The 21,364-nt window shown below is 41.1% G+C and overlaps 1 protein-coding gene across 8 annotated transcripts in view; it reads left to right on the forward strand.

Annotated features, from left to right (window-relative positions):
* rptor (regulatory associated protein of MTOR, complex 1) overlaps positions 1–21,364 on the forward strand; it is a 378,992-nt gene that overhangs the window by 356,982 nt on the left and 646 nt on the right. For all 8 annotated transcript variants that reach the window (XM_056246142.1, XM_056246144.1, XM_056246143.1 and 5 more), the window contains 5 exons: positions 9,369–9,475; positions 14,721–14,848; positions 17,300–17,386; positions 17,484–17,600; positions 19,794–19,923. In XM_056246142.1, the coding sequence (XP_056102117.1) occupies positions 9,369–9,475; positions 14,721–14,848; positions 17,300–17,386; positions 17,484–17,600; positions 19,794–19,923 (569 nt within the window). The remainder of the gene's footprint in view (positions 1–9,368; positions 9,476–14,720; positions 14,849–17,299; positions 17,387–17,483; positions 17,601–19,793; positions 19,924–21,364) is intronic.

Consider the following 21,364-nt stretch of genomic DNA (forward strand, 5'->3'; position numbering starts at 1 on the left):
AAATTTCAGCCTCACAGCGTGTCCTGATCCACATAACTTTTGGCTGTGTGTTTAGGACACTCATAAGGGTGTTCTCTGCTCTAGTGATTGAACAGCATGAGAGAATGACAGACAGACAGTCAGAACTGAACCAGGGCTCCAGAACAGCCAGGACAAAATGCCCCTCTCACCATTCAGAAGGTGATGTCAGCATGAAAGCTGAAGCTGAAGCTGTGACCTGACCAGTACTTTCAAATTTTAAGACAGAACCCAACCTGAACCTGTAATCTCTCATTCTCAGTCTATATCCTAATCAAGTGAGTTGAGCCAGACACATGGATTCTCAACGCTCTGACTAAAATCTAAGAGAGTGTGTGTGTGCACACAATGAGTTGTTTATAAAAAATAAACCCTACTCAAGCCCGTAGTTATTCAACTTGTAGCAACAAGTAAAATATTTTCTGTTTGTTTGTGTGGACACTTTCCGATTAATTTGCCGCTATAGGTAAATAACTGGAAGAATAACAAATTGCTGTAAATAGTAAAATAATTTGCGCTTTAAACCAGTGTGTTTATGATTACAATAATAAATTAAAATAATATGATGACAAGTAAGAGTTTACAATATCAAGCAGCATAATGGACTTTTTTTAAATGAAAGTGGATGAGACCGGAAGCCTCGACACAATCAAGTTACAATGGCCACGCCCGCTCTTACTTTAAGAATAATGTGAACAGACGTGTGGACGCCCAGCTTGTAATTAGCAGGCTTGGCTATTCCAGTAAATACAAATCTACTTGCGCTACTGCATGCAGTGACATTCTAGACAATAGAGAGTATGCATTGACATCACTTTCCCGCCAGGTTTTCCCACTTACAAAGCATGTAGAAGTCTGTAATTTTTATCATAGGGTACTCTTCAACTGTGAGTGACGGAATCTAAAACAAAAATCCAGAAAATGACATTGTATGATTTTTAAGTAATTCATTTGCATTTTATTGCATTACATAAGTATTTGATACATCAGAAAAGCAGACCTTAATATTTGGTACAGAAACCTTTGTTTGCAATTACAGAGATCATGCCTAGTTCTTGACCAGGTTTGCACACAGTGCAGCAGGGATTTTGGCCCACTCCTCCATACAGACCTTCTCCAGATCCTTCAGGTTTCGGGACTTTCAGCTCCCTCGAAAGATTTTCTATTGGGTTCAAGTCTGGAGACTGGCCAGGCCACTCCAGGACCTTGAGATGCTTCTACACTCCTTAGTTGCCCTGGCTGTGTGTTTCGGGCCATCTTCCCATCTAACCCATCTTCAATGCTCTTACTGAGGGAAGGAGGTTGTTGGCCAAGATCTCACGATACATGGCCCCATCCATCCTCCCCTCAATACGGTGCAGTCGTCCTGTCCCCTTTGCAGAAAAGCATCCCAAAGAATGATGTTTCCAGCTCCATGCTTCACGGTTGGGATGGTGTTCTTGGGGTTGTACTCATCCTTCTTCTTCCTCCAAACACGGCGAGTGGAGTTTAGACCAAAAAGCTCTATTTTTGTCTCATCAGACCACATGACCTTCTCCCATTCCTCCTCTGGATCATCCAGATGGTCATTGGCAAACTTCAGACGTGCCTGGACATGCGCTGGCTTGAGCAGGGGGACCTTGCGTGCGCTGCAGGATTTTAATCCATGACGGTGTAGTGTGTTACTAATGGTTTTCTTTGAGACTGTGGTCCCAGCTCTCTTCAGGTCATTGACCAGGTCCTGCCGTGTAGTTCTGGGCTGATCCCTCACCTTCCTCATGATCATTGATGCCCCGCGAGGTGAGATCTTGCATGCTTCCCCAGCGGTGGCAGCTAATGTGACTTTATCACATCACCTTCCCCCTCTCCTAGCCGCGTACTGGCCGGAAACCTGGACAGGTAGTCGGCTACCACGTTGAGTCTGCCCGGTCTGTGCCGTATCTTGAAGCAGTACGGCTGCAGGGCGAGGTACCACCGTGTGACCCTAGCATTGTGGTCCTTCATGGACTGAATCCAGGTTAGGGCCTGGTGGTCGGTTTCTAGATCGAACTCTCGACCAAGGAGGTAGTAACGCAAGCTGTCCAGGGACCACTTGATGGCGAGACCTTCCTTCTCGACCGCCGAATATCTTGTTTCCCTGGGCAGTAGCTTACGGCTGAGGTAAACAACTGGTCTCTCTTCTCCAGCGCTTCCCTGGGCAAGGACCGCACCAATCCCCGTTGCGGATGCGTCTACTTGCACCAGGAACCTCTGAGAAAAGTCTGGACTCTGCAGGACTGGGCTGGAGCACATCTTGTCTTTCAATGTAGTGAAAGCAGTCTCGCAGTCATCGGTCCATGGAATGGGGTTCTTCACCGGTTTTGACAACAGGTTGGTCAGGGGGACCGCAATGGAGGAAAAGTTTGGTACAAATCTCCTGTACCAGCCCACCAGTCCTAGGAATGACCTCACTTCTTTCTTGGTCTTTGGTTGTGGGCTCCTTCGGATTGCCTCCACCTTGTCAATCTGTGGTCTCAGTTGTCCGTTGCCCATGTGATACCCCAGGTAGTTTGCCTCTTGTTTTGCCCACTCGCATTTTGAGACGTTTAATGTCAATCCTGCTTCCTCTATCCTTCTTAGGGTTTGTTGGAGGTGTTGAAGATGCTCTGCCCAAGAGTTGCTATGGATTACCACGTCATCCAGGTACGCCGCAGACCAGTCTTCACAGTCTTGGAGGACTCGGTCCATCAACCTCTGGAATGTGGCTGGTGCCCCGTGCAGCCCAAAAGTAAGGACTGTGAATTGATATAGTCCTAGTGGTGTTCGGAATGCGGAGTATGGTCTGGACTGAGGGTTGAGGGGTACCTGTCAGTATCCCTTACACAGGTCTAACGTGGTGATGTACTGGGCTCTTCCAATTTTCTCCAGCAGGTCATCTATTCTTGGCATGGGGTATGCATCGAATTTAGATTGGGCGTTGAGCTTGCGGAAGTCGATGCAGACACGCAGGGATCCGTCCTTCTTGGGTACGATCACCATCGGGCTGCTCCACTCGCTCGTTGAAGGTTCTATCACTCCTAGCTCCTTCATCATCTTGATTTCTTCCTTTAAGGGTTCCACCAGCCTCTCAGGCACCCGGTAAGGACGTTGGCGTGATGGTGTTGGATCGGAAAGGTGGATGCTATGTTGGGTTAGCTCAGTCCGTCCAGGCCTCTGACGGAACAAGGCTGGAAACTGGTTCAGGAGATGCTGCAGCTCTTTCCTCTTGGAGTCCTCTAGGTGTGTTAGGTTCACCACAGACGGCTGACTCTTTGCATCCTCTGATTCCTCTTCCACCTCCACCTTCCTCACCAGAAGAGATGTTTCTGGTCCCTTACCGGGTGGCTCCTTCCACTCTTTCAGCAGGTTCACGTGGTAGGTCTGCCTGGTCTTGCCCTTGTCCGGATGATGAACTTCATATGTGACGGGCCCCATCTTGCGGACGACGCTGTATGGTCCTTGCCATTTAGCCAGTAGCTTGCTCGTCGAAGTTGGCAACAGGAGTAATACCTTCTGCCCCGGCTGGAATTGTCGTAGCCTGGCGTGTTGGTCATACCATTTTTTTTGTGCTCGTTGTTTTTCCTGTAGGTTCTCTTTGGCTTGTTCTCTGTACTGTTCCAGGCGATCTCGCATCTCCAGAACATACTGTACGATGCCGCCTTTCTCCTCCATCTTGGATGCAGGTTCTTCCTCCCAGCCTTTGTTCAACAGGTCCAGGGGTCCTTGTACCTGCCATCCGTAGAGGAGCTCAAACGGTGAGAATCCCGTTGATGCTTGGGGTACCTCTCGGTAGGCAAAGAGAACAAACGGTAGCCACTTGTCCCAGTCTCGTCCTGTGTCTGCAACGAACTTCCGCAACATGTTCTTGAGGGTTTGGTTGAACCTCTCCACCAGACCGTCCGTCTGAGGGTGGTATGGAGTTGTTCGGATGGCTTTTATGCCCAACTGCTTGTTCAGCTGCCCCATCAGTCGTGATGTAAAGTTCGTACCCTGGTCTGTCATGATCTCCTCAGGTATGCCGACTCTGGAGAAGAGTTGAACCAGGGCATGGATGATCTTTGTTGTGGTGATAGAACGGAGTGGGAAAGCCTCAGGATACCTTGTAGCGTAGTCGTTGACTACCAGGATGTAGCGATGCCCAGCACTGCTCTTTTCCAATGGTCCCACAATGTCCATGGCGATCCGCCTAAAAGGTGCAGAAATGACAGGGAGGGGTTGCAGGGGTGCTCTGCCCCGCTGGGACACAGCACTCGTCTTTTGGCAGATAGCACATGTGTTGCAGTGAGTTTGTACATCAGTGTATAGTGTGGGCCAGTAAAAGCGTGAGCTAATACGTGCATATGTTTTCTGTTGGCCCAGGTGGCCAGCCCATGGAACAGTGTGTGCAAGGTGCAGAACAAGATGACGACAACAAGATGGTACAATCAGACGAGTCACATCATTCGTTCGCACATACAACACACCATTCACCACCACATATTCTTCTTTGCACAAATTCAAATTCTTTCCACACTCAGCTTTGACAAATAAGGGTTTTAAAGTTTCATCTTCCCTTTGGAGTTGTACTATGTTCCCTGGGACCTTCCAGCCATTAACTTCAAGGCCCTCCACCGAGGCTTCAGAGGCTGGGGTACCCAGGTACTTTGCAAGCCGCTTTTGACGCCGTGACTTTTTAGGGCCTTTAGTCCCGCCCTGGAACAGACTACCATCCAAGTCTGGCAGTGGCTGCAGACCTGCCCTGGCCTGAGCTCTAGTAAGAGCAGGACATGACAAATTAACAGTGGCAGTGGCAAAAGAATGTTCAGAGTCCTTAATGGTGGGTTGCAAGAGTTCATATAACACTGGCAAGTCTCTTCCTAGAATCATATCCGCTGGTAAATTGTCCACTATGGCAACACTAAGCAAGTACATTTGTTCCTGTACCTCTACCATTATTTCAGCCCGGGGATACTGCTTTACATCCCCATGTACGCACTGAACAGAGGTAGTGTCCACATAATTGACATTATTTACAAAGCATGATTTCAACATTGACAGAGAACTTCCAGTGTCCAAGAGTGCCTTTAGGGCATGTCCATTAGCAGTCACATCATATACATTCTGACCCTCCCCCACAGAGTCAAAATCACATTCCCCTTCTCTAGGCACATAACAAAAGCCCATAAGCTTCGCTTTGCGAGGGGGACACACAGCTGCTTTGTGCCCCGGCTGCTGACAGTAAAAGCATACCAGCTCATTCCCCCCTTTTGACTTTTGTGCATTGTCTGACAGTTCAGCACGACCCCTCTCAGCCCCAAAGTGCGTCCGAACAGTACCTTTAGATGGTTGAGTGCGTAGACCTCCACGATGAGCGTTCTGGTATTGCTGAGCCAGTTTAGCCGCCGCCAGTCCTGAAGTTGGCTCATGCTCCCTTACCCAGGTGCGAGCAACATAAGGAAGTACCCGGAGTAGCTGCTCAAGGATAATGGCCTCGCCCAACTCCTCCTTGGAATGCTCACTCGGTCGTGCCCATCGCTGATACAGGTTCTTTAGGCGATGATAAGTCTCGGATGGCGACTCTCCAGCTGGAACAGTGGGTGTTCGGAACCTTTGCCGATAGGTTTCTGGTGAGATGTTGAATTTCTCCAGCAACGCCTCCTTCAGATCAGCGTACACCTCTGCCTGCTCCTCATCCATCGCCAGGTACGCCTCCAATGCTTGCCCGGTGAGTAATGGAACCAGATGATAGCTCCACTCCTCCTCAGGCCACCTCCAAGTCCTGGCCAGACGCTCGAACCGCCGAAGATAGTTCTCAATGTCTTCCCCCTGCTGGAAGATTGGCATCTTTAGTTCAGCTCGATGCATTGGCTCTCTCCGCACCGGAAAACTTGGGAAGTCTCTGTCGTGGGCTGTTCTGCTTTGTGTGGATACCCTCTGAGCAGATGGCGTTGGTAGCTCCATTCGCAAGCTCTCGCTGTCGGACAACGTCTCAGCAGGACGAGTCGACTGCCGGATAGACTCGTGAAGACCCCGGAGCTCCTGCATATATCTCTCTTCTCTCTGCTGCTGTGCATCAAGGAACTGACGCATTAGGGAAACCATTCCCTCACCAGTTGTAGCGACTGAAGCGATTGGCTCAGTCTGTGGTGACCTGGACTTTTTCGAGGTCTCAGGAAGCTCTGCCATCACTTCCTCTTCCTCTGTAGTCTCCGCCGAATTCCAAGCCTCATCCTCCATCGTCGCAAACTTCCTCTGTGACCGCAACCCAGCCCTGGGTTTTTTCCCTTTTGGCGCTGTCTTGCGAGTAGCCATCCCACCGCTGCCACCATATGTGATAAAGACGAGCCCACCAGCTCGCCTTCGGGGAGAAATGTGAGTCCGTGAACGGATGTAAAGGATGGCGCACTCGCAGAAACACTTCGTGCAAGGTGGAATTTATTTACAGGGCCAATAAGAAGACCGTCCACAGTGAAGTATATTTACAGGTGCCCACAAAAGAAAAGAAAATAAAAAAAACCTAAAAAGTATAACAACAGAAAAACAAAGACGAAAAACTCTTTTTTTTTAAAAACGTATCTACAGCACACAAAGGTTTTTCTTGCTTGAGGCACCACAGTTGCACTCTCGCTTCCGACTTGGTTAACAAGTCCTGACTTTAGGTTTGGCCTTGGCTTAAATAGGCCAAACCCCGCCCCTTTTTGGGCCACACCAATTCCCGGAACATATAACAGTTAATACATATACAAATACTTCATCTATTTGATTATCCATAATAATTAATTCCCAATATATATATATATATATAATAATAAACACATAAACCATTCACACATAATCCACTTAACACATAATTTTTCCATTCAAATACCCACAGGAACACCTATTCACACTAGACAATGGTTTCGTCAGCTTCCGGTTTCGATTCGCCGGCGCGACCCGGCCATGACGTCATAAATGGCCGCCACTCGATCGTTCGGTTCGGCCGGCTAAACTTTCCCGCCGGAGGACTGACTACGCCCACACAGACAAACAACACAGAGGCAAAACAACAAGACAGTGCAGTGTAAGTGTATGAAATGACCGGGAAATTAATATGGAAGGGAGAGTGGAGAAATGGAAGAATGTCCATGTGCTATCAGCATCGCGTGTGCACCCGCTCCGATGATAGCGGCAAAGGCAGGGAGCATCGACGTGAACGAGGTCAGTATGTATGTGCGTATATATGTGTGTATGTGTGTGTGCCAGTGCTGCTTCCCCAGCGGTGGCAGCTAATGTGACTTTATCACAGAAGTTAATACATTTTAGAAAAATGTCACCTGGTGTAAAACTCCCCTTGCTACCCTCATTTGCATTTGTATAGCTCACAGCTTTTTCATTTACATGTTAAAGCCTCCCCTAGAATTAGGAGGAGGGGGGTCATGGGGGGACAACTGCCAAGCAAGGCCCACGTCAATTTCCGACAATTCACGGCAGTTTTCAGTGTTGCCTGTAAATTGCCGTGTACTGTCGTAAACCTGAACTTCCACGACAATCTACAGTGACCCTTACTGATGAAAATCCCACTTTTCATGCAGTGCACAGTGGAAGTACCTATGATAAAAATTACAGACTTCTACATGCTGTGTAAGTGGGAAAACCTGCAAAATCGGCAGTGTATCAAATACTTGTTCTCCCCACTGTATCATCATATCGTCCAGCCCTAAAACTTGTATAGTTTTTGTCAGTGTTGGATGTAAATGTAAATGTAAAAACATCCAATTATGTAGAAAATACGATGGTAAATATTTACTTGATGAGTTACAATATATATAACATTACAATATATATGGTATGATTTTACCCCTTATTGAGCATATTGAGATAAAATGATGGAGTCCAGTTGTTTCTAATTGCAGCAATCCATTTGCTTCTCTGTTCTGTAGCTTTCGGCAATCTGTAAAAATCGCAAAGCTCTTTCCCGTTTTAGATGTTTTGTGTGTTTTTCGCGGCATTCACACTGAAAACCAGTCTTTTTGCCACTCAGTGGGCGTAACCGCAGTCACAACGACAGTGACGTCACACGCATACCCTCTATTAAGTCTGTGGAAGGTGTCATCATTAGGCTACTGTCTGTCTGCACACGAAACAGCACATCTGCATGCAGTGCGGCAGCAGTTGTACTGTACTGTCTCATCGGATCTATGGCCCGTGCGACCACCCAGACTTTGTGAGTGTCTGTCATTATACTGCCTGTGTTGCTAAGCCATCTTAGTCAGAGTCAAGCATGCATCATTGATCATTATTCCCGTGAAAATATTTTCTGTTTTGCTATTTACAATATATCATTAAATAGATATTATCATACGACAAGCAATTCTCTCTCTATCTCATTATAATTCTGTCGTTAAAACATTAAAACCATTCAAACTTAGCATTCCACAGGAAAAAGTTTTTAAAAGCAGTGCATCAACTACAAATATTTCTGTTTAAATTCATAAATATATTTAACTTCTGGATAATGATTTGATGTAATTTGAGGGATTAATTCCATTAATGAGAGTGACATATTTAATATAAATGTGTATATCAAATGTAAAACAGAGTTTAAAATCACTTTGTTTACTTCATTACTTCACTCGCACCAGTTAACAAATGTGTTTACGCATTGGTCTAGAGTGTGTGAATGGTGCACACTTCTTTATTTAGTTTATTTTTTGTAAAATTTTGTACATTTATACACCATTTTGTACATTTATACATCAGGCACCTGAACCCTACTGATCATATTTGGGTTAAATTTCAACAGCAAAATCAATTCCTGGTGCTCACTTATGCTCTTGTGTCTGAACATCCCAACAGCCATGTTCCAACTTATAATGAAAAACCTTCCCATAAAATTGAAAGCTATTATAGCAGCAAAGGGAGAACCAACTCCCTATTAATGCTCTTAGTTTTGAGATTGAATGTTCAGCAAGCACATAAAACTGTGGTGTGTGTGGTGTCTGTTCACATACACAAGCCCATATCCTTGAAAACCATAAACAAAACAAGGTAAACACGAGAGAAAATACTCTACATTAAATACAAGAAATGAGGATAAACAGTTTGCAGCTACTAAAACAACCAAACTAAAAAAAACTGTTAAGTCTACTGTCGCTGTCTATAATCGGTAGTCAAGAGGTTAACTTAAAGGTGCAGTATTGAGTGTTTTATGACACAATTCATAAAAGTGTTGAGACAAAATTATAATGCATTAATCCATGTTTTATAATTCTGAAAAACAGGTGAGTGTGTGATTGTATTATCTTTTATTGTAATGAACAGACGTGTTAGAAGAGCCCAGAGAGTCATATATTTGAGTGTGTATGTGTGAAACCTCCCCTACTCTCTTGAAGGTGCAGGTATGGTGGTGGACTGGGAGCAGGAGACTGGCCTCTTGATGACGTCAGGTGACGTTCGAGTCATACGGATCTGGGACACAGAAAGAGAAATGAAAGTGCAGGTACTACATACAAAGACACACACACCTTCATCTTAAACACATCGCTCCCAGGCGAACTTTGTAGCTCCATTTACAGTGGAAATAAAAAGTCTACATACCCTGTTAAAACAGCAGGTTTTTGTGATGTAAAAAAAATTAATTTTGCACCTTTAATCCTCTGGGGACGGCAAACGCGCCGGCGCGTTTTGCTGTTTTTTTTTTCACATAGCAGCAACATAGACTTAAAATACTCCGTCATTTATGGTCATATAAATAAAATCAATACATGATTATAAACTATAGAGGGTCTTCTTTTTTTTGTGTACACTCACATTAACATCAAAACCTTGTGTTTTTTTTAAATAAATAAAATAAACAGGGTGCGCTTTCAGCTCACTCTGTCTCCGCAAAAATCTTTCTGAAACATGTCTGGAAAATGAACGGAAAATCAGCTAATACTTATCAAACAAACATGAAACATACGTCTAAAGAATGCTTTAAATTTCTACTTTTAAATAAAACAATTCACATTTAAAACAAATATTCTCCTGCAGTGTAATCTGTATGAAACTAAAGAGAAGTACAGTTTCTCCTGTCTCAGCTCATTATCGTTAATTTGTTCACACCCACTCGCAGAGCGCGCTATTCATAAGATAATGTATTGAGGCCATATGCAAAATAGATAAACGCCCCCAGGCAAATGCTGTAAACTCTGTAAACACACTATATTTTTTAGTCAGATTAAGATTCGTCTTGCGCGGCTATGAGGAATAATCCTGGGACATTTACCACAGAAGTGCTGGTTTATTTTCACTTCGAGGAGGAGCAACAGATTCAGCTGAGAAGTGTAAGTGTTTTATGCATTTGCTTTGTTCTAATCGCGATATAGAATAACGTTAGTGTCTGTAAACGGAAAAATAGCATACTGTTTAAATGTGAATCATGTTTCTGTGTGTGTGTGTGTGTGTGTGTGTGTGTGTGTGTGTGTGTGTGTGTGTGTGTGTGTGTGTGTGTGTGTGTGAATGAATGAACGCACAGATACGCACTGTTACAGACAAAATAAAAGAACATTTCGTTGACTAGTTTTGGATAAAGTTTTTCAAATCAAATAAGCATAAAATAAGCTTCAAATAAGCTTCAAAATAAAGACATCAAATAAGCTTATGTTTTGTCAATAAACTAATCAACTAAGATGTTTGTTCCAATGCAAGCTATATCAAAATAATGAATCCTCAACTTTGAAATATGTATGATCAAACTAAGACATTTATGGCAAAAAGACAATTTTCTTTTCAAGATGTTTCCAACTCTAACTTTGAACTTTGAACTGAAATAAAACCATGTCTATATGGTGAAGGGTGTGTGATAGAAGTGTCCAGACGTATGCACCCTGTATTTTAAAGAAGAACATTTAATTATGTGCGATACATTATTCATTCACAAAGAATTCAGGGACATTATTCATGTCCCTAAAGGTTGGAGTTTTCCTCATTTTTAAAATTAAGGCATTAAGATTTTTTATTCCTCTTCTTATGATGGGTGTGTTCACTTATTCTAAGCAGTGTGTGTGTGGGTGTGTGTGTGTATATATATAATTAAAAAGCAATTTTAACCAGAAACCAGTCCTTTGTTGTGTATCTTTGGATTATGTTGTGTTGTAAATAAATCCAAACAATCTAAAAGCCATTCTTTTTTAAATCTCCTCATTCTTTGTGCAAGGCTCCTCATACTGATATGGCCTGATAGCACCTAATAGGGCCATTATGGGAGGGTCTTTGTCTTTCTCAGGTGTGAAATGCCATACATATTAATGAGAGATCACGCCTCCTCGCATAAAGCTTTCTCAAACAAAACACGTCATACACATTCTAAAAGACTTTATTGACTTGAATGAGTAGTCAGGATGATTCTCACATAGTTTTGGAGCAAATATTCTAGACTATGTGATACAATTTTCAAAAGTCTTGTGAAGAAATAATCAATATGTGTTTTGTGGCCTTATTTCAGAAACTTTTATTTTTAAGTTTTTCAATAACCATGCATAAATAATATTCTCTCAAAAATCCCCCTTGGTCCCCAGAGGGTTAATGTAAAAATGACAACATATCTAATGCCACTGTAAAACTGATAAACTGATAAAAATAAAAATAACCTAACTGCATAAATGTGCACACCCTTTTATAATTGGGTATATGGCTGTGTTGAGAATCAACTAATCATCAAGCTCACGTGAAATAGTACACACCTGTCTTCACTCTGATTCTCTCAGTGACTGTGATTAACTCCAGATACTTCTCCAATAACTTCCCAAATACTTCTTCGATTTTTCTGACATCATCTTGGTTGCATGCTACAACAAGAGCCATGGGCCACAAAAAGCTTACGAGGCATCAATGGTATTGTCCTTATTGTCGAAAGGTATCGCTCAGGTGAAGGCTACAAAAAAATTCCAAGGAATTAGATATACCATGGATCACAGTGAAGATAGTCATCATCAAGTGGAGAAATATGGCACAAAAGTGACGACATCGAGAAAAATTTTCCTCCAAAATTAATCACAAGACAAAGAGTAAACTATTCATGGAGGCTGTCAAGAGGCCTACAGCGACATTAAAGGAGTTGCAACTCTATCTAGCAAGTACTGGTGGCAAGACACAAGCCTTTTCTGACTTTGTGAAGATGGAGGGAATCATGAATAGCTCCAAGTACCAGTCGATTTTGGCACAGAACCTTCTGGTATCTGCAAGAAAGCTGAAAATAAAGAGAACTTTCAACCTTTCAGAATGACAATGATCCAAAGCACACATCTAAATCAACAAAAGAATGGCTTCAGCAAATAAAGATTTATGATTTGGAATGGCCCGTCCGGAGCTTAGACCTAAATCCTATAGTACCGTATATTTCCGAATATAAAACGACCCCCCGTTTTCAAGATGTACCTTTTGGAAAAAGGCTTTTTGAAGAGCAAATCTATTTGAAAAAACTTTATTTGAAAGTAATTTTCATATTGCATATTTGTCATGTTTAAATTTTTATTTTTGTTTTTAAAGTATACCAACATGTACCAACAACAGTCACATTCAGAAATAAACACTGCTGCATAGCTACCATGAAAAGTAACCTGAAGGTCTCATTTAGTAGATTTCACTATGACTGATTTCTCACCTTTTTTATGTACAGTGACAGATGCTGCCATGTCAAAAAACACAGGTGTTTGATCCGCATTATCTGATCCAGGGGATATGAATGTGTTTTCCTTAGGCCGATCTCATAGCGCTGAAAAGACAGCAGTTTCTCCCTGAAGTCGGAGGGCAAGCTCTAATCCATTACGTCACATCATTCTTAGCGGCCGCTTCGAGGATATTGACAGGCAAGTGCATCAGTATGTAGCCGAAATAAGAAATGATAGGCCTCTCTGGTGTGTATGCTTTTTGGCGATTTCTAGTGCCTTCAGCTGGATGAGGACTCTGGTTATGGGCATCCCCTCATTTATTTTTTCGGCTACGTACTGACAGACTTGCCTGTCAGTTTTTTAGAAGCACTGCTTTTAGGACCGTGGTAAGCTTTTCTTTGACTGTTAGTATTTTTAAGACTGTCTTTTCGGGCTCGTCATCTTCTAACATTAAACTGTCATGATTCTGCCATCATGTCTTTGATTTTCCCTGGTCTTGTGGCAGGATCATGACAGACCCATGTTTTGTGTGCAAGCACTTGGCTTTTTGTGGGCCATGTGCTTGTGTTGTCTTGTTACGTGACCCCGCCCCCTTGTTATCCTCGTCTCGTCATTATTGTCTAGTCACCTTCACCTGTCCTCGTCATTAGTGTTCCACTATTTAATCCCCTTGTGTTTGCTGTCCTGTGTCGGTTCATTGTTCAACCTGCTGTGGTGTTATGCTCTGTGAAGTCCTGCCTGTGATTGCTCTAGCTTCGTGTTGAGTCATTGATTAATGTTTCCTGTGAGTATCGTGTCTTAGTTACGTGTCCTGTGAAGATCCTGTTCGTTTGTTTGCCGTTAGTTAGTTATCCTCTGCCTTGTCTTGTTTTACCCCATCGTGGGCATTATTTTCCCCTTTTGTTGTCAATAAATCATGTGTTTAGTGTACTCTGTCTGCGCCTGGGTTCTCCTTATCCAACATCATAACATAAACACTGACACCGTATTTCTTGGCTGCTTAATGAGAATTGTTTGACTCCGCTGCGTTTATCAATCCTGGGGGAATCACTCGTTCTACATGTATTTGGTGCTCACTATTGTTGCGGGTGTATTGTTGACGTAAAAGTTTAGACCCTGAATATAAGACAACCCCATTTTTTCAGATGTATTTCCAAGAAAAAAAACATTGTCTTATATTCGGAACAATACGGTAAATCTGTGGGGTGACCTGAATATCTAGTTCAGTCATGAAACTCTAGAGGGCGCAGTTTAAATGCAATTTGCAAGCAATCACATCATTACTGCATGGCACAAGCTGATTAGCCTCTGCTAATCCTGCAGCCAATGAGATTGTTTGCTCAACATTTAAATAGTCTGGTTCAGTGTTTGCTGAAGCCTAGTCCTGCAGTGCGTTATCAGAGTTCCTCCATCTTCCCCAACTCCACCTGATTAGATCTACTACAGGATTTATGTATGTGTATTTATGCAGTAACAGCATATCTTACATGCTCACAGCAGCTTGTCTGTATATCTATTAGCAGTAGAAAGTGCATACTTGCTCTGTAGCAGCAGCGTAGCATGTCTAGTCTGCCAAGACCAAATGCATTAACATTGCCATATTCAATAACATTTTAAAAACTATTCCGAGAGTTTTCATAATTGAACATTTCCATTGACTGATATTACAGATTCTTGTATTATTGTTTTGGTGAGTATTCTTCTGTTTAATTATTTCACAATTTGTCTAAATAAGTGGGATCTCTAAAACTAGCATTTCACTGTGCGGTTAGAACTGCTTTTATGAGACGTCTTGCTGGACAGAAGTGAAGCGCAAGAGAAGACTGAAACTGATCATGCAGTTCAGTTCTCATGGATAGGCTTGGTCTCTCACACATTTGGTGCACTTTCCGGCGTAATTCAATAATAATTTTATGATGATATTATGATTTTGATTACTGAAGCTTGTCATGTATTCTGAGATGTACTGTATTGCAATTGGTGATTTCCAGCCCTAATTTAAGCCCTAAGGTTTTAGATTGTTGTCTCACATGGTATGAAAACTGCACACCTTCATTACGTAACTCATTCAGCTTTTGTGTCTCTATGTTGCAGGACATCCCAACGGGAGCAGACAGCTGTGTGACCAGTCTGTCATGTGATCCTCAGCGGTCACTTGTAGCTGCAGGTCTTGGAGACGGATCTGTTCGGGTGTACGACCGCAGAATGGGACCTAATGAATGGTGTGTCACGTTTTACAGAGCTCTAATTGTATTAATATGCAATTGTATTATTGAGCTTTGGGGATAATCAAATTACAGAATCCTTTAAAAAGAGTTATATTATTGAATATTCATCTCTGATGTGCTGCCACAACTAGTATAAATTCATAATGCCGATGTCTTGAAATAATTTCTAACTGGCTAGATCAGAAAATGAATCAGCAGTCGGGTGGCTACAGGCAAGTCCTGTCCAGCACCACTGGGCTCGTTTTGTCTTGCATTTGGTCTTGGTTGGATAAAAGTATCTGTAACAATAACTCACACCTTCATGCAGGCCGTAAATTTGGGTAGGGCACATTCTGGGTCTTAGCGCTAGTTTATGATAAACATTTTGTAAGTTTTATTGTTTGCTATATGAGACTAGCAGTAAACTAGATCAACATTAGAATAACATACTGATCATATTCTAACATTTCATCATGTTGAACTATATAACATTGATTTGTTTTATGTACATTTGTTCACCTGTCTAATAAAGTACATGCAAGAGCGTGTCAAGACCCTGTCGCTCTTGACCCTGTCAAGTTGTGACTCGTGAAGCTCAGTGTCAAGTCCAAGTTAGTCATGGACGTGGAGCTCTCGGCATCTCGAAAATGCCACGCTGATATTGATCCTCGTTTTAGTTCTCCTTTTGTCCCAAAGTCTGCTTGCCAAAGACCTCTAGTGTATATAGAGGTCTATGTTTGGATGAATATTTTGGCCCATACAGATGAGCCGCAGCTGCCTCCATGTGTTCTCACACTATCACCTGCAAATTCCATGAGAAAACAGTGTAATTAAGTCATAAAAAGCCATATGAATATTTAAATAATGCTAATTTAACAGCTCCCTCCAGTGCTAGCATTTCCAAACACTCAAGATTTCCCCTCTGCTAGTCACATCCGTCCGCTCTCTTCTGTGCATTATTATTTATTTTCTTTCATATACCTTTAAACACTCCACCTCTCTGTCCCACAGCTCAGGCTGACATTTCCTGTGTCACACTGTTTTTGAGTCCCTTTTCATTAATTTGCATGCAGCCTGGGAGCCACTATACCTTAAGAGCATAAATTGCTTAATGAAATTGAAGTAAATGTGCACCCTGACCTAGACATGCTAAAGTTCTGTCACAGAATGCAGAATCCATATGCGGACATCCTTGCCTCAACTAACAATGCTGGAGTGTTCATGGTCATGTTTTCAGTCTAGTTTAAGGGTGTTTCTTCTGGTTACTTTTAAAATGGTCTATTAGATTTGTTCACCCTTTTTTCAAATTCACACTTTAATTCTTAAAAATGTGAAAATATCACATCTATACCTAAACAATTTCGATATTTATTGTGTGAAACTGATTTATATAAATTTGTACACCCAAAAAACACTAATTTAATTGCGGCATAATATTACACAAAAAAAAAACTCAAAAAAAGAGTTGTATTTTTTGTTTGTTTTTTAAAAGCTAGTGTTCTTGGTTATCAAAGAGATAACATTGTCAGTAAAGAACATGATTAAAATAGGAGACGTGTAACGAAACAAATTAAGCTAAATATCACTTGTTAACAATACATTTATTATGAAATATTTCCAATCATGCTGTCATTTTGTCAAATGATGTAAAAAATATACATTGAAATTATCTCCATGATAGAATGTATTTAAACACAATATGATATTACATATTGTCGGTTATGATATTATGAGATGTGGTGTAAGTTGCGCTGTGATAGAAATGACTGGTTCAACTCTTGATACTTGTTCAATTCTCCAGTGATACTTGTAAATACACTGATGGGTGTTGTTAGTATTTTTCCCCCCTCCAGGATTCTTTGATGAATAGAAAGTTCAAAAGAAAAGCGTTTATTTGAAATAGATTTTTTTTTAAACGTTGTTTTTGTAAAATAATGTTAATGTATTTTCTGTCATTTCGATCAATTTAAAGGGATGGTCCACCGAAAAATGAAAATGCTGCCATCATTTACTCACTCTCATGTCGTTCCAAACCTGTATTTCTTTATTTCGAAACCTGACCGTTTTGGTTCCCAATGACTCACAATGCATGGACAAAAATGCATACATGTGTTCAGTAGAATAAAGAAATGCATACATGTTTGAATGATATGAGGCTGAGGAAATGACGGAATTTTCATTTTTCGGTGGACTATCCCTTTAATGCATCCATAAAAGAATAAAAAAAAACTTACTGACCCAAGACTAGTAATAGTGAATAGTAGTGTAAGTCCATAGTTCCAAAAATGCCCATAGTGTAAGAAACAGCCTTCTAAAGAACTAATGTGATTTCTTCACTATGCTACTAATCACTGTTTTTCTGTGTTCTGGTGCATTGTTATTCCTCCAGCTCCATCTAGTGTTCAATGTTCAATTATGCTTCCTAATTTTTAGGGAATGATTGGCTTATAATATCTTTTTTTCCAGTCGTGTGATGACGTATAGGGAACACGGTGCTTGGGTGGTGAAGGCACACTTGCAGAAGGAGCCCGAAGGACACATTATCAGTGTCAGGTAACTGCTTTTTTGTCCCACATAATTTAAATCACTTCATCATAGAACTTACTCTCTTTTTGTAGTGAGTTCACAATTTGGTTCCCCTCTCTTTTAGTGTGAATGGGGATGTGCGTTTTTTTGACCCACGGATGCCAGAATCAATCAACATCTTGCAGACAGTGAAAGGACTGACAGCTTTGGACATCCATCCACAGGCAAACCTGTTCGCTTGGTGAGAGATGCACATGCACCTTTATCCATCATCCATACAATCAGTTCGATTGTGAAAAAATATTGCTGTTTAGAAAAAAACTTGACTAAAGTTATTAATAATTCTGCTTGTAACATTACATTTGTAGTTCATTTTTAAAGTCAGTTTATTTAAAGTGCCCCTATTATGGTTTTTCAAATATACCCTTTCATGCAGTGTGTAATATAGTTGTTTGTGAATGTAAACATTCTGCAAAGTTAAGTCAAGTCGAAAGTGCGCGATAAATAAAGTTATTGTCTCCCAAAAGAAAGAATCGACTCTGAACCACCAATACGAGTTGTTTTTTATTTGAATCCTACGTCGGTTCTACGTCACTAGAAGATACGTTTGCATAACGCCCACCTGTTGTACGTCCGCGAACAACTTTACCAGCCCACAGCACGTCGTTTTACTGACGACTGCTTCTCAAATCTCTGAGTTCAACGCGGGATTCGCAAAGCGCTTGCTCAAGAAAGAATCACAACCTGTAAGTATGAATAATTATTGATGATATATTTTTTACCTGGTGTTCAAAATACTTTGTTTTGTGTTTTATATTGTGTAAGTTTTTTGCTAACCGGCTAAATCACGTTATTACTGTCTTATTTAAATACTTCTGCTAATCAGCTGTGGGCCACTATTACCTAAAACTGCGTCTATTAAATGTGCTCTAAGACATCTGTGAAAATGCTAACTTTAGCCTGATAGCACTAAAAGCGTACATCCCACCCTCCCCACAAATCGCCGTCCAAAGCCACGCCTCCTGAAAGCATGAACGCGCACAGCCACAGAAGAACGAAAACAACGTTACTGCAATACCAATATCATGTGTCATTCACCGGTAAGAGAACTTTTTATAGTACAGTTAGTAACAGTACTACAATACCAAACATAAACAAATTCTTTAAAACAGAATTAGATACCTGCAAGTTTTCGGTTTGTTTAGTTATCAAAACTTGTCAGTGAGTAATAATATTTCTTGCATGACAGGGTGTCCACGATGAGTGTCTGCTTGGCTCTGATGAAGATATAGATCGCAGATCCTTTGCCAGTGCCACTTGTTGTCGGTTCAGAAGGAATGTTAGGTTGTTGCTGTTTGCCTGCCATTCTCGCTCTGTCTGCACAGTGAACGTGAACGTGCTGAAGACTTATTATGTCTGCGTGAACAGCCTGCGCAGTGGTATGCAAACACACGTTGACTGACTGGGAACACATGCTACAGGACCGTTTGGGCCGAACGCAACGATTGAAAAAATTTTCTGCAGAGAATCACCTATTGCACCTTTAATGCGGATTGTCTGTCATTCTTACTACTTTGAGGATAAAGATTTGTTTTACAAGCGTTTATTAAATCAGTCATTCACGTTAGTGCTGGGCGAACATATGCACCGTTATTGATGCAGTTCCCGCATGTGCACCGCAATCAATTTTAAATATACACATCGGTTTGTTGATGGACATACACTTGTTAATGCTGATGGTGATGAATTACAGTTGAAACATCTCATAATGTACCTCAAACTGAGTAGTGTATCACTGAGAAACGTCTTGCTCGAGTCGTCCTTGCGATGGAGGTTCGGGTTGAATAACTAGTTCTTCCAATGTTCCGTCATCGGACTCGCGCTCAGATTGATATTGTAAAATCAACGTCATCGTTACTGTCATTACAGTTCAATCTATGAGCTGTAGGAAGCCTCCGGACAGAGATGACGTTCAGTTATGGTAATGGACGTGTAGCTTCCGACAGTCGCTGTATGCTGTAGACCAATAACAACAGATTGGGCCATCTGGCCAATCAGAGAAGAGTAGGCTCTCAGAAAGGAGGGATTAGAGAGACTGATTCATCCATCGAGTCGTTCCAGAATCATTGAAAAATGTGGTGATGTGCAATGTATTTTATGAGATAATGAAACAGTTTTTTGACTTTTGATGCATGTAAACCTGTTTTAGGAGACCTCCAAAACAAAATTAAGAGCCTTTAAAATAGCATAATAGGGGCACTTTAAAGAAACAGTACTCATTGCACTTAATTTCCCCCCCATTTTTTTCTAAATCAAGTTAGATGGCCTGAATAAAATGCAGAGGAATGTCATGTCCATGATATAATTCAGTCCTGAAATGCTTGTAACTCATTTAATCCCTTTTTTATCTAATTTTCTGACTTTCTCTCTCTAGTGGCTCTATGAATCAGTTTATAGCTGTGTATAACTCCAATGGGGATGTGATCAGCAACATTAAATACTATGATGGTTTCATGGGGCAGAGGATTGGAGCCATCAGCTGCCTGGCCTTCCACCCTTACTGGGTAAGACACATTTCTCAATAAAGACCTTGTCCCTTATTTCTATAAGCTGTTATTTCTATAAGCTGCAGTGTTGGGAAAGCTATTTTGAACTGTAAATTACACTTAAAAGGTAGTTAAACAAAAGTCAAGCTACTGTGGTATAAATTCCCCTACGCACCTGAAGCGTCTCCTAATCGACATCAGCTGAATTGGACGACGTCTCGCCCCTAATCAAAACTATAACTTGGGAATAAGGTCTCTAGTGCTCCACTAACCTGCTGCGCAGCAGTAACCAGACAGACTCCAGACAATGCCTTTGAATAAGCTTTAATCACAGCCATGAGGACCTCGTATAAATCACAGAGAATCCCACCAGCAAAAGGAATACATACATAGCAAAGGTAGCATGACTTTTTACTCATCACATAATTGTTCTCTAATACGATTGGTTCTACATATGTGCAAATTCAGCTACCTCTCCCTTCTTTGGCAAAACGAAATTTAGCTTTGTTGATTACTCAGCTCATTACAAGTCATGGGGTTATTATATTTAGATAGCAGTCTAATGTCCATATGCTTCCGTTATTTTAACACTCTAACTTTGGCTAAAATTTTGGTACATTTGGTTTTCAAAAGCATATAAATGTTAATCCTGCAAGAAAAAGAAATGTTAGTCATAATGAGTTAAACAATTCCTTAACACTATTAACAAAAGTAACTAACTATACTAAAGCTACCTGAGGGGGCAATATTTTTAAATGTATTATATAACTTGTTTTGTACTATGAGAGCAGTATAGTACTAAAACAAAAATTAGCATGACGGCATAAAACTTCACTAAATAAACAAACTGAATGAAACTTATTTGAAAACACCCAAATCTATAACTTGAAAACATAGTGATGAATAACAGCATGTAAATAAATCTGTTTCTACAAAAAATAAACTGCTGCTCAGGGATTCAAATGAATCTGTGAATCGTTTTTTGAACCACTTGAATTGTGAATGAAGGAGATCTGATTTTAGAAAAGCTAGTGCCATCACTACTGATACTGAGGAGCTTAAAGACAAGCCACAGTTGATCCACAGTTTTTATCTGTACATAATTTTTTTTATACTGACACTTAATTTAGATTTAAAGATGCACTGAGGTTTTTTTTCCCAATGTTTTACCTCTCAAGAAATATATAGTACTTTTGACCAGTGTTCAAAATATAGTTATTGCTCAAGATAAAAAAGCTGTTTTATTCTACAGAAGGGCTCCTCTTCCTCATAGTGACAACCATGTTGAAATCACATGACCAACTAAATATGTTTTTATTGCTACATTTTGAACAATGAGCACATAATTAAAGGCAATTATGAAATATATCAATCATAGCAAATCAAATAATGAGATAAACTTAAGAATATTAATAGAGGAGAATAAAAAGTAAGAAAGAAAATATACAAATAAATATAA

The sequence above is a fragment of the Rhinichthys klamathensis genome, unplaced genomic scaffold (assembly GCF_029890125.1).
Source record: "Rhinichthys klamathensis goyatoka isolate OS25496 unplaced genomic scaffold, OSU_Roscu_1.1 h1tg000036l_1, whole genome shotgun sequence".
NCBI classification, from domain to species: domain Eukaryota; kingdom Metazoa; phylum Chordata; class Actinopteri; order Cypriniformes; family Leuciscidae; genus Rhinichthys; species Rhinichthys klamathensis.